The sequence below is a fragment of the Chiloscyllium punctatum genome, chromosome 40 (assembly GCF_047496795.1).
Source record: "Chiloscyllium punctatum isolate Juve2018m chromosome 40, sChiPun1.3, whole genome shotgun sequence".
Classification (NCBI taxonomy): domain Eukaryota; kingdom Metazoa; phylum Chordata; class Chondrichthyes; order Orectolobiformes; family Hemiscylliidae; genus Chiloscyllium; species Chiloscyllium punctatum.
In genome coordinates this window covers 33,199,542-33,213,189 of record NC_092778.1, presented here as the reverse complement: position 1 = coordinate 33,213,189, position 13,648 = coordinate 33,199,542, and the positions used below count along the sequence as shown (strand labels likewise).

The 13,648-nt window shown below is 39.3% G+C and overlaps 1 protein-coding gene across 1 annotated transcript in view; it reads right to left on the bottom strand.

The window, feature by feature from the left end:
* usp31 (ubiquitin specific peptidase 31) overlaps window positions 1–13,648 on the bottom strand; it is a 140,578-nt gene that overhangs the window by 43,069 nt on the left and 83,861 nt on the right. The window contains exons 6-7 of the mRNA XM_072559509.1: window positions 2,110–2,239; window positions 1,378–1,558 (exon numbers count right to left, since the gene is read on the bottom strand). Coding sequence (XP_072415610.1) covers window positions 1,378–1,558; window positions 2,110–2,239 — 311 coding nt within the window. The remainder of the gene's footprint in view (window positions 1–1,377; window positions 1,559–2,109; window positions 2,240–13,648) is intronic.

Sequence of the window (13,648 nt, the reverse complement as noted above, 5' to 3'; positions counted from 1 at the left end):
ATATGATAGTTAAAGCAACATACGGAATACTTGCCTTTATTAGTGGAAGCACAGAATACAAAGCAAGGAGGTTCATTGGAATTTGTATAAAACACTGGTTAGACACAGCTGAACAGTTCTGGTCACCATAGTAGAACGAAGGATTAGATTGTACTAGAGAGGATGCAGATGAGATTTACCAGGTTGCTGCCTGGGCTGGAGGGTATGAGCAATGAGGAAAGATCGGACAGGCTGGGGTTGACGCTACAACGGTTGAATCAGTTTTGGCTGGCTGATTTCTTTTACTGCAGCAAGTGCCTAGATTCAGAGCTTGCCTTTAAAAACTCTCCACTTGGATTTTCATTCAAATCCTTAAGAGGGGATTTCAGAGAAAGTGAGCAAAGACAGTTGCTCCTTTGCAAATTCTCAGGCTGTATTCAAATCAGACTCTTAAAAAGCAATACAGATCTAGTGGCTCCATTCAAGCATAGTGATGGCCAAAATCCGTATTGTGACCAAGGAAAAAAGCTCTTCAGCTGCTGGTAAGAAGCAGTTGAGGGGAATTCTTGCAATTGCCTTACTTTTAGCTGCTCTCTGACTCTCCAACACCCACACATACACAATCCAACACTAACTGCTCATTACTCTTCCAATCAGTAGTTCAAAGAAAAACAGCGTATTAACAGGAAGCAGAAAGAAAAAATAGCCTATATTGGAGGAACAGTTCCTCACAACTGCTACTTTATGGTGATAATATTCCTTCAACTGGTCAACCTGTGATTAAATCTTCCTTTGTTTCAGGGACTTAGAGGCGAATTCACCCACCATCTCCATGCATTTTGAGCAGTGGTTGGGTACTCTGCCCATTACGAACAGACATAGGAACATGGTTAAGCATGGGGTGCAAGAATTGCACATTGCTTTCTTCATTGCAATGCTTCAGCGAAACATAGCAACCTTACCAACCAAGCAGCATTCTTTCACCTGGGTATAAACTTATGACTGTCTGAGATTTGGCATTCCTCGATTTAACCTGTCCAGTGTAAAATGAAGTTTCAGCAACATGACTCTTTTCAGCAACATTCACTTTTGTTATAAACAAGCAACCAAACTTACACAGCACTTAATAGTTAACTGTGACTTACTCAACTCATCAATATTAACCAGCATATCTGGCTACTTAGTGAGGTTCTTCACAGATTCAAGTCATCTCCAAGCATATTGCAGTATGAGAAGAACAATTCATACATGTCTCCTCACTGGTATTATATTTTGCACTTTTAACAAATGCACACAATAATCGATCTATAAAAACATCTGCACCACAACTTGTTGACATCAAATATTCAAATACCTTTACATGTAAAATATATTGCTTGCATTCCGAAGACGATTCACCTTTTTATTTGCTGTGCAGTGCAGCATTGGTTACACACCAGCAGCGTCCATTTCTCATAGCCTGAACTCTTGCTGTACACTCTTTCCAGTTTTATCTGCTTCACTCCTCCATGGGGATAGACTGTGGATCTATGATCACTGCTGAACGTCAGATTATTTTGATTTATGTTTGTAAGCTTGCCTGAGAAAGGATGCAGAAACAGGAGTTTAGAAACACAGCAGACTTGCTCTTGATTATAAAAGTTGTAATCTGAGAAAGAAAATGATTGTAGAATGGAACTAAGTTGTTTTAGCCAAGGGACTCTGAGAATTTCGGATATGGGAAACAGCACATTAAAGGTTTAATTATGAAGTGCAGAATAACAGATAATGTCAAGGGGAGCTATATGCATATCTAATGCATGCTGTACCCAGCCTGGCAGTGTTTGATGGGGTAGTACAGAAAGAGCTTTAATCTTGTTTCAGCAACTGCAACAATTTGGGAACATTCAAAGTTGTAACATAGTGAGAGAAATGGAAAACTAAGCCTTCCATTCTCTGGACTGACCTGCTTCATGAATAGAAAATCTATTCAAAAAGGTCTGAGAAAAATAACCATTTACTTCTTAAACATCTATTTAGCAGAAGCTACCTAGATAAAACATAAACACATGACAAAGGTCATTTGTCTAACTGGAGCCTTACAAAAACAAACTCTTACTGTTGTGGTTTATCTCTTGGACGGAAGCATACCTCTTTGACCAATATAGACATCAGGTATCTCAAAAGCATGAATACAGTCATTTTCATGAATAGTGTCCAGCGAATCAGCATCACTGAAGGTACGATGGAATCCATCATAATAAATTTCAGTTAGAACAATCTGAAACAAAAAAAAATCACAATATTTAATTAAAGAATTTGAAATCATTGAAACTACTGGTTGAGTGGCTACAGAACACAAAGCCTTCAGTTATAAACTTCACACAAAAAAACTTTAGTAGAGTTACCCAAGATCCAAAGACTGGGAAATAGTTAGATCACACAGCGTGTCATCTCCAAGACTTGGACAGGATCACAGCACAACTTAATGAGACCAAAGTCTTGTCCCTTTCAGCCAAATAAAAGCTGCACATATAACCAGTTTGGTGCATTTGGTGGGGAGCACAGTGGCTCATCTCACATGCAGATTGGATGGTTAAGGTATTTAACACTCTTGCCTTCATTGCTCAGACCTTTTGACCATATGTTGAGGTTGTACAAGAAGTGGGTAAGGCCTCTTTTGGAGCACTGTGTCTAGTTCTGGTCACCCTCTTATAGAGAGGATATTATTAAGCTGGAGAAGGTTCAGAAAAGATTTACTAGGATGTTGCCAGGAACAGAGGGTTTTAGTTATAAAGGAGAGAGTGGATCGGCTTCTTTCTCTGGAACACAGAAGGTTGAGGGGTGATCTTATAGAGGTTTATAAAATCATGAAGGGCATACATAAGATGAATGATTAGTGTCTTTTCCCTATGGTGGGAAATTTAAAGACATGGGGCATATTTTTAAGATGAGAGAAGAAAGATTCAACAAATAAATGAGGGGCAACTTTTTTTTAAAACAGAGGGTGGTGCATTGTGGAATGAGGAAGTAGTGGATGCGGGTACAGTTATAATGTTTAAAAGACATTTGGATAAAAACATGAATAAAAAATGTTTGGAGTATACGGGCCAAGCACAGACAGGTGGGACAAGCTGAGTTTGGGATTATGCTCGACATGGATTGGTTGGACCAAAGGATCTGTTTCTGCGCTGGAGGACATGATAAATTCATATACAGGGACCTCCGCAAACAAAAGGAATAATCTCAATCCTTACACTTTTCTGAACTACAGCCTATAGCTCCCAATCCTTTTTTCCATATCAGTGCTTCAGCCAATTAGAGACAACTTGCTAACCAATCAACAACCTTTCCTCCTGTAGCACAAGTAGGTAATTTAAAATTTGGCATTCCTACATTTACCTGATCAGTGCAGAACAGTAAACTTGAGCAACATGATTCTTTTCAACAACATTTATTATGGACTGGGGACTAAATAAATTCTGGGAACATGATTCAAAATACTAGGCAAAAGTGATGTCTGCAGATGCTAGAGATTAGATTCGAGAGCATGGTACTGGAAAAGTACAGCAGGTCAGGCAGCATCCGAGGAGCAGGAGTGTCGATATTTCAGGCAAAAGTCCTTCATCAGAAATAATTCAATTACTGCCAAGCAGTCACAAGCAAGTGGTCGCAGGTGACCTAGAAGGACATGTGCGGACAGAAAGAGCACGATATGAAATTATCTACATTGGTTACTGTTTTGGATACGTAAATGAAGAAGGAACCAAGAGTTTGGAGCTTGATTGGTCCTAACAACTGCTACAATTAAACAGCAGGTACCAAAATGTAGAAACCACCTTAACACCCACAATAGCAATTTTAGAGAAACACAGCTGTGTAGCAGACAGCTGACTACCATCTGTGCTACATCATAGTGAACAAAGAACTTACAAAGGAAAGGAGGGAGTAGAGACTCTTCATAAATGAACAACTGACTGCCCAGCAAAGTGCTGATGACAGAGCTGATCGCAATGAAAACAAAACAGTATCACGAGACCTCAGATGGCAAATTCTCCAATGTGAAGGAGAGCAAATGAAAAGCCAAGATAAATGAAAGAATATGACAGAATAGGGACACAGCAAGACAAACCAAATCAGACTCACTAGCCCTGGATATCACAACATTGTGAAACTATTCACTGACCCTCAAAATTGTCTATTTGTTCCTAACCAGACTTTGAACAACAGATATCTGACACAGAGTTTACAGCTTAAACAAAAGTTAACAATTTATTAACTGTAATTTTGCACAAGATAATTAAACAAGATAATCTAATTAATGTTACAATTTAAATACAATCTTCCTTAATCACAACTCCCACTCAGTCAAAGACATTCAGACTGACAGAGACACAATTAAGGGATAAGTTACAAAGTAAATTTAAAAAAAGTTGTAACTGGTCAGTTCACTTAAGCAGTGTTGAATAATGGCTGCTAAACCTTCAAGTAACCCTGGGATAATGAGATGCTCACCAACAGGTGGGACTGTACATATTGCTTGAATTCTGAAGTCACTTGGCAATGTAAATAACTCTGCAGCCCGCTGGAGTGTTTTATTTATGTCCACAGACTGGGATTCTTTCTTAAAACTTTCAAAATGCAATAACTGGAGGATAACTAGAGAGCAACTAAAACTCTATCCAACAGCTTTCATAGCCACATTGCCCTACTGCCCAATCAGTTCAATCCATGGTTTCACTTTCATTTTTCAACATTCTCTGTTGGAGTGGCTGGTATAGGCCTCTCATTTGATTGCCCTTTTAACATCCAATCAGCTGCCAGTCCTTGAGCATAATACACCTCAGGTGCTGAAACATCCTCAGCATGCTTAGCACAATCAGCAATTAACTTTACAACTTGACTAAATACTGTTTTGTTTTGTTAATTCCTTTTGTTAAACAAACTACTGTACAAAGTCCAAAGCTCAACCCTCAACTTCAGGTCACTGTTCGAAATCAAAAATGAGTAGAATAAAATGAAAAGAATGATGGTCCCAACACAGAGAACTTGGAAGTACAGTGGAACTTACTGGCGAACCTGGAGACGTAATGTGTGAAAGATCATTAGGGCAGATAAATATGATGACGGAATGAAAACACGGGACGCAAAGTCTGTTGAAGAAATGGGAACAATCAAGACCTAAAGATGTTAAAGAACAGAACAAAAAAGACAAAATTGAATGCAAAGAAAGCCATTGGTAGAAAAGGTCCCTGGCCTTAGAAACAACATGAAATGTAGATAGCAAAAAGGGATAAAAACAACTTCAGAATAGCTGTTAGAGACAGATGTGGAAAATACAGGTACAAGCAACGGTGAAGGTAAAGTAACCTTTGTGAAAGAGGATAAAATCAAAGAAAGCCATTACTTTAACAGGATTATGAATTTAAGAAAATTTAGAAATTAGAAACATTAACCGCAAGTCAAAAGAGTGACAATTAACACGAATGTGAAAGAAATTAGAACAATGCTGAAAGAAATGAAAAAAGGCAAAGCAGTGATGAAATCAGTTACTAGACCTGCCTGGGTGAATATGGGTCCAGGTCCTAAAAAATCTATTCACAACTGTATTCTAATGAGAGAGAAAATTCCAATGGCAGGAAAGCAAGCATTTTCCATCAGATTCAAAGTAACTGAGACATTCAATGTTGCAGAAACTACAGAGGAATTCAACTCTTGTTTGGTGGTGGTGGTGATGAGAGCATGATTGAGCATCCGAAGAACTAGAAAATAAGGTACAAAAATTAGTAGGTCAAAGACCAAGATAAAGACCGTCAGGAAAGATGATCAGACTGAGGATGTAAAGGTAATGAAGGAAGACGACTTGAGAAAGTGGGTAGTTTCATATGCCTGATGTCATTTATAGAATTTTTTTAATTAATTCATTCACAGGATGTGAACATTGCTGGCTAGGCCATTCATTGTACACTGTTAATTACACTTGAGGGTGGTAGTGAGTTGCCTTCTTGAACTGCTTCATTCCATGTGGTCCTGGGAAACCCATAGTGCTATTAGGAAGTGAGATCTAGGGTTTTGCTGCAGCAACAGTGAAGAAACAATTATATGGTGCCAAGTCAGAATTGCACATCTCTTGAAGGAGGACTTGCAGGTGTTCCCATGCATCAGCTGCCTTTATTTTCTTCCACTGTAAAGGCCACAATTCTGGAAGGATGCTGTCTAAAAGAGGTTTGATGCTTTGTTGCAGTGAATCTTGTAGATGGTAATCACTGCTACCATTCTTTGGTGTTGAAGGAAATGAACGTCAAAGGCGGTTATTGTGCTATCATTCAGAAATGTACTTTGCCCTAGGCGGTGTCAAGCTTAAGTGTTGTTGGAGTTACTCTCTCATTCAGGCAAGCAAAGAGCATTCCATCACATTCTTATGTATGCCTCGAAGATGGTGGAAAGGCTTCAAGGGCTCAGGAGGAGAATTACTTGCAATAATGGATTATCTCTTGTTGTAGTAACTGGAAGAAGTTCAATGGAGTTTTATATAGTAGATATGTGTCACTGAAACTGAAAGGAAAAATCTACAAACAAATAAGAATGTTCTTGTTTTATGGTACAAAAACCCTGGCCAACACAAGGGGAACAGGAGAACAAAGACTGCATACTAATGAAATGTGGATGATGAGCGTAATGACAAAGGACAATATAATAAACCAGCACATCAGGGGGTCAATGAAGATCACAGGAGCAAAAACAATAGTCAATGTGGAACTGAAATGGTATGGTCACCAGGTGTAGAGAGAAAGGAGGTGTGGTAAGCCACGTGATAGAGATGGGGCTGCCAGGAGGAAAAACAGGAAAGCCTAAGTATAAGGAGGAAAGATATGGTCATGAGAAAGTTAAACTTTGGAGAAGTAGAGAATTGAGAATGAAGATCAAATAGCTTGTGGCAACCTAAGTAAAACAGAAGAAGCTGAAAGAAGACATACCTGCTCTTCCACACACACTACCAGAGTCGTTTTTTTGAAATTATATCTCACTAACAGGACCTTACAGAGAATGAGAGGGACAATCAGCAGTACTGGGTAGGAAATGGTGTAAATATAAAAAGTTAAACCAGTCATTGTTCAGCCAAGAGGATGAACAGTGAAAGAAGCGACAAGGTTGTGTTCAGCAAAAACGTTCTAAATGTCAATGGTTGGGAAATATCAGACAGTTAATACCAGGAGCGCAAGGAATTGCTCATGCAGTATGAGCCCTAATACCCAGATCTTCTGAAAAAACAAAAACAATCTACACATTCAAGAAAAGGAGATAAGGGCTCCTCTTGTTGGGTCTCAATTATCACTGACTATTTTAAAAGTAGATAGTATCAGCATTTGTTGGAAGGGTAGATTACAAAGAAGCGCAGCAGGTCAGGCAGCATCCAAGGAACAGGATTCCTGAAGAAGGGCTGATGCCCGAAAAGTCGATTCTCCTGTTCCTTGGATGCTGCCTGACCTGCTGCGCTTTTCCAGCAACACATTTTCAGCTCTGATCTCCAGCATCTGCAGTCCTCACTTTCTTCTAGAATACAAAGAACTCAATTTCTCCCACACATTCACTAATCGGGATATCGGGGCTCAATGTTTAAACTGTGGCTGAGGGATTTCTTTTTCAGTTGACTGGATGACGAGTAATCTCTCACAGCAAACAACACGGTTTGAAGATAAGCAAGAGCTGTTAGGGATACAATAAAGCAATATATATTTATTATTGCATCAAGCAATGCTCTTTTTACCCATTCACTTCTTCCTCCATCTCCCCTACATAAAAAGTGACAACATCGACAGAAAAAAATGTCTTGTATTACAGACTGTGCTCATTGTAAATGGTTGCTGAAGAATTCCTGGTATTTTGTCAGCTACAAATCCAATATTCGTCTTCCCTCCAGCAATAGAATTGACCCTGCTTTCAAATGTTCAATTACAAAATACTGCAGTCTATAGACTGCAGATTGTCTGGTGCTCACTATCTGATTGGCTGCTTTTCAGGAAGTGCTCCACCCCAACTATCCATAATCCAGTTTGTAGACAGACAATGACGTATTGCAGTGAAGGCACAGCAAACAATGTTTCATCAAGCAGTGTTAACATAGGAACAACAGAAATACAATCTGGAAAATCCAGACCAAATCAAAGAAGGAAACTTACAAATATTGGATATGACAAAGAAAAAACCTGCCGTACCAAAAGAGGCTAATAATTTGGAGGAAACATATTTACCAGATTTTTGTTATAATGCTGGAAATTCAGCTGGCAATTTGTACACAGCAAGATCTCACAAACAACAAATGTGACAATGACAAAGCGATAAATATTGGCCCCAGCAGCAGGGGGTAACAGTCCAGTGGAATTTTTTTTTGAACAACAAAACGAGTGAGTGAGACTTGAACCTGGACCTCCTAGCTCAGAGTTAAACCCAGAATCTTGAAACTCAGAGGTGAATGCACTGAGATGAGCTATTAGTCCAATAAAGCACTGTGCATCAGAGAGCACAATGCTAGTGTCCCTAACGCTGAACCATGAGGTCTAGGTTCAATTTCTACCTACTGCAAAGGTGTATCATAACACACTGGAACAGGTTGATTAAAAAAAATCTACAATTAAAGCAAGTATTTAATATAATAAATAGATCCCGAGATGTTTCATAGAGGGGCTGGACAAAAAGGAAACAGGAGAGAGTGAATGTGTATAGTTTCAGGTGAGAATGTTTTCACATGGTAAAGGGTAACATATTAGTGAAGCTTGGCTGGTTGACAGGAAACAGGAAACATAAATGGGTCATTTTCTAGTTTGCAAGATATAATGAATGGTGTGCCAAAAGGAGCAGTGCTAGGGCCTCATCCTTTACAGTTTATTTAAATATAACTTACTTTGATGAAGGGACCAAGGTATACATGTGAACTTTGCTGACGACACAAAAGATAAGTGGCAAAGTAAGTTGTGAAGACAACAGAAGAAGACTACAAATAAAGATGGGTTAAGGGAATGAGGAAAGAAGCAGCCAATGGTGTATAGCATGGGAAACAGTATAACTGTCCATGTTGGCAGGAAAAATTTTAAAAATCATCTGAATGGTGAGTGATTACAGAGCTCAGATAGAAGGTATCTGGGTGATCTCATGCATAAATTTCAGAAGGTTACATTGCAGATGCAGAAAGTAACATAGCAAGAATCCTATAGCTTGTGTTGGCCATAGAACACTTAAGTAGGGAGGTTATACTTCAATTACATGCTGCACTGATTATACTAGATTTGGAGTACTGCGTATATTATTAGTCTGCTTATTCAGGGAAGGGTGTAAATGCATTCGAGCAGTTGAGAGATGTTTTACTAGACTAATACATGGAATAAGCAGGTTGTCTAATGAGGTAAGATGGGACTGGTTAGGCATGTATCAGCTACGGTTTAGGAAGGAAGAGGCAACTCGATTAAAACAAACAAGATCCTGAGGTTGCATACGGAGAAGACTTTCCGACTTATGGGAGAATCTAATACCAGGAATCCCTGTTTCAAAATAAGGGGTCATCCATTAAGACAGAGGAGGAGAGTTTTTTTAAGAAGACATTAAGTATTTGGAACTCTTTGATCCACAGCAGTTGAGAAAGTGTATTTTACAAGGCAAAGGTAGATACACTTCTGATTAGCATGTGGGTAAAACATTAGTCAGGGTTAGTGAGAGTGTGGAACTAGACCAACTAAGATCTTACTGAATTGCAAGCTCAAGGGGCCAAGAGCCCTACTCCCTGTAGGTGGTGTGTGTCTGTTGCTGTGCACACGTGCACATGCATGTTCGAAGTAATGTGAAAAATTGGGCCAATTTAGGAAGAAAATTCCAAAATTCAAGATTGTAACCACTAAAAACAGACACTGGGTATAGCGAAATGTGAAAAGCTGATAATCGAATCAGCAAGACAAGAAGCAGGAGATACAGAGCACTGCTGGACAAAAAGTACAACTGTGGCACCTTCAGCTTGTACCATTCAACCATAATCATTCTCATCTTTAATCCTCTGCTAGACCTCTTTTCCTTCTCAACTTTTGATCTTCTGCTATACAATTTTATAATCTGATTCTAATCTTTAAATCCTTGCATTCCACTCTTCCTCTACCTAGAGATGAACCAGAAGAAATACACAATACTCAGCCACAAAAAGAAAACACTTAGATTTCTTTGGTGACTTAAATAATTGTACAGTTAAAGTTGACAGCCATTTTACACAATGCAAGATCTCACAAAAGCAATCAAGCAAATGACTGGTTTTTGGTGATTAGTTAGTGGAAGAATATTAGCCAGATCACAAAAATAATTCCCTGAACTCCTTATAGTACTGTAGAAAAGGGAAGGCTAAGGGACGATAGAGTTTAAAATTATGGAGGGTTTATTAAGATAGAGGATGAGGTGTTTCCACTTGAAGCAGAGACCAAACTAGGAATCATAAATAAAAATTAATAAATTCAATAGGTAATTCAGGGGAATCATTACTTCCAAGAGATTGGTTAGAATGTAGAATCTGTCATTGCATGTAGTTAATTGCCTCAACTATATTTAAGAGGATTCTAGAAAATATTTGCAAGAAAGGAATAGAAAAATGCATTGATGGTGCTGGAAGGAAGGGAATGAAGGAAACTTGCATGGAGCACAAAATTGACTTGAAGGTTGGAGAAAGAAGTTGGTGACAGAGGGTTGCTTTCCAGACTGGAGGCCTGAGGCCAGCAGTGTGCCATAAGGATCAATTCTGGGTTCACTGCATTTTGTCATTTATATAAATGATTTGGATGTGAATATAGGAGGCATGGTTAGGAAGTTTGCAGATGACACCAAAATAGGTGTTGTAGTGGACAGTGGAAAAGATTATCTCAAGAGTACAACGGGACCATAATCAGATGGACCAATGGGCAGGTGGAGTTTAATTTAGATAAATGTGGTGTTGCATTTTGGCAAGACAAATCAGGGCAGGACTTATACGATTAATGGTAGAGCCCAGAGGAGTGCTGCTGAACAGAGACCTAGGGGAGCAGGTGCATAGTTCCTTGAAAGAGGAATTACAAGTAGATAGGGTGGTGAAGAAGGTGTTTGACACACACAGAGCATTGAATATTGCAGTTGGGAGGTCATGTTGCCACTGGACAGGAAATTGATGAGGTTACTTTTTAAATACTGCATATAATTCTGGTCACCCTTCTGTGGGAAGGATGTTGTTAACTTGAGAAGGCGCAGAAAATATTTACAAAGATGTTGCCCGAATTAGAAGATTTGCATTATAGTGAGATGCTGAATAGGCTGGGGCTTTTTTCCCTGGAGTGTCAGAGGCTGAGGGGTAACCTTATGGAAGTTTATAAAATCATGAGGGGCATAGGTAGGCCTTTTCCTTAGAATGGGAAATCCCAAAACTAGAGGGCATAGGTTTAAGTTGAGGGGAAAGGTTTAAAAAGAACCTGAGGGGTTACTTTTGCATGCAGAGGGTGGTGGGTGTTTGGAAAGAATTGCCAGAGGTGGTTATGGAGGCAGGTAAATTACAAGGTTTAAAAGGCATCTTGATGGATATATGAATAGCAAGGATTTAGAGGGATATGCGCCAAATGCTGGCAAATGAGACTAGGTCAGCGTGGATGAGTTGGACTGAAGGATTTGTTTCCATACTTATGACTCTATGACTCTATAAGCACCAACATGGACCAGTTGGGCCAAATGGCCAACTTTAGGCAGTAGACTCAAAAGGTAAGGAGTTCCTAAACTTCTGCTCTCCAAGTCGAACCACTGAGTTAACAGGCAGAACATGACCTTGGTTTAATAGCTCATTTCAAGGACTGCATACACAATTCCCAGCCTTCTGACACCAGAGTTAAGTTTATTAACCAAATCAAACAGGAATCTCAAGGTCATAAGGTAGATGGAACAAACATGCTCAAATGCAGTTCTGCAATAAGTTTAGGATTTCTGACAATTCAAATATAATAAAGTGGGTTGATGATTTTAAGGGCATTACACTCAACCTCAGGATTGTTGTAGTCCTGTTTCGTTCACAGCACTGCTCAAAGCCATGGTATCCACCTCCCAAAAGAATAAGGTCAGCAGAAACAGGGAAATGCCCATCATCCTAAACTGCACCTCCAAGAGATATACAACCTGACTCTGAAACAAAAATTTGTACCTTCATCATTGCCAAGTCAAAACCTTGAGCAGCCTACCAACAGCACAGAGATATTAAGCCAACAAGTGCAATCTTAGTTCAAGAGAGACCCAAAACCATGTTAATCAACATTTACTCCTCAAATCATTCAAAGGGTTCTTAGTCGTTGGAATGCTCCACCCTGAAAATCTATCAAGTATATTCAATGAGGAAGAATTTATAGGGATATGGAGGGGGGGTGGGGGGTGTGGTGGGTGGGAATGGGAAGTGGCAATTTATGTAACGTTCCTTAAGACGGCTGACATCAACAGTATGGGGCTTCACTTGCTCACCATAGTTTGGGTAGGTTCGGTCAAAATTTCAAAAGAGCAAGGGGCAACTTGTATACAAGACCCAGAACAGTCTAAACAAGATTCAGATGGAAAGGCTGTTTCCACTTGTGGGTCAGTCCAGTGTTTTAAAATTAAGGGTTGATCTTTCAGGTCAAAGATAAAGGGTTGTGCGATTTTGGAACTCTCTGCCACAGGATCACTGAATTTTTCAAAGAGAGGTTTGGATAAATTCTTATTCGGCAGGGGAATCCAGGAATAATCAGTGGTAGGTAGGAATGCAAAACTTGAAATACAAAGAGATCACCCATGATATTAATAATTTTAATAACTGAAGGGCAGGTTTGACAGGCTGATTGGCCTACTGCAGCTTCTATCTCATACGTGCATATTGTCTCCACAACAAAATCTGTTGGAACAGTCAGCAATTTCATCATAGCACAATGTGATGCTGAAACAGTCTATTCACATCTTTATCAGTCATAGCCCAGGGTGAGCTTCCATGACACATCCATATCATTACTGAGATTGTCAAGTTCTACCTCTCTAAAACCATACAAACTTTGCCCCTACCTCAGTTCAATTGTTGCTGAGACACTCATCTCTTTCCACGTCGAGACTGGACTATTCAACTATTCCCCCTGACTCGCCTCCCATGGTCACCCCTCCAAACTTAAGACTTATGCAAAATTCTGCTGTCCATGTCCCAACTTACATCAAGTCCTCTTTATCCATTATCCCTATTCTTGCTGATTTGCAGTGGCTTCAATACAGCATTATTTCAATTTTAAAATTCACAACTTATTCACACATCCACCCACTGTTTTATTAACATGCCATCCTTCCTCCCCACCTTTGAATCTCTAATCTTCTCCAGCTCCACACTGTTTAGATATCGGTACTCCATGAGTTCAGTTCTTGAGCATCTGATTTTAATTGCTCAAGCAAAACGTTGCTGTGGCTCTTGTTGCATCAGCTCTCACTTCTGCCTCACCTCTCTCCCTAGAAGACCTCTTTGTTGAGCTCCTTTAAGATGCCCTGAAAACCTATTGCTTTGATCAATTATTTATCTTAATATCTCCTGACATGAATTGGTATCATTTTATTTTATAATTCTTCTATGAAGCTGTTTTAGTTTATTAAATAATAGACTGTTTTATTCTATTAAAAGGTACTATACAAATAAAATTTGTTGTTA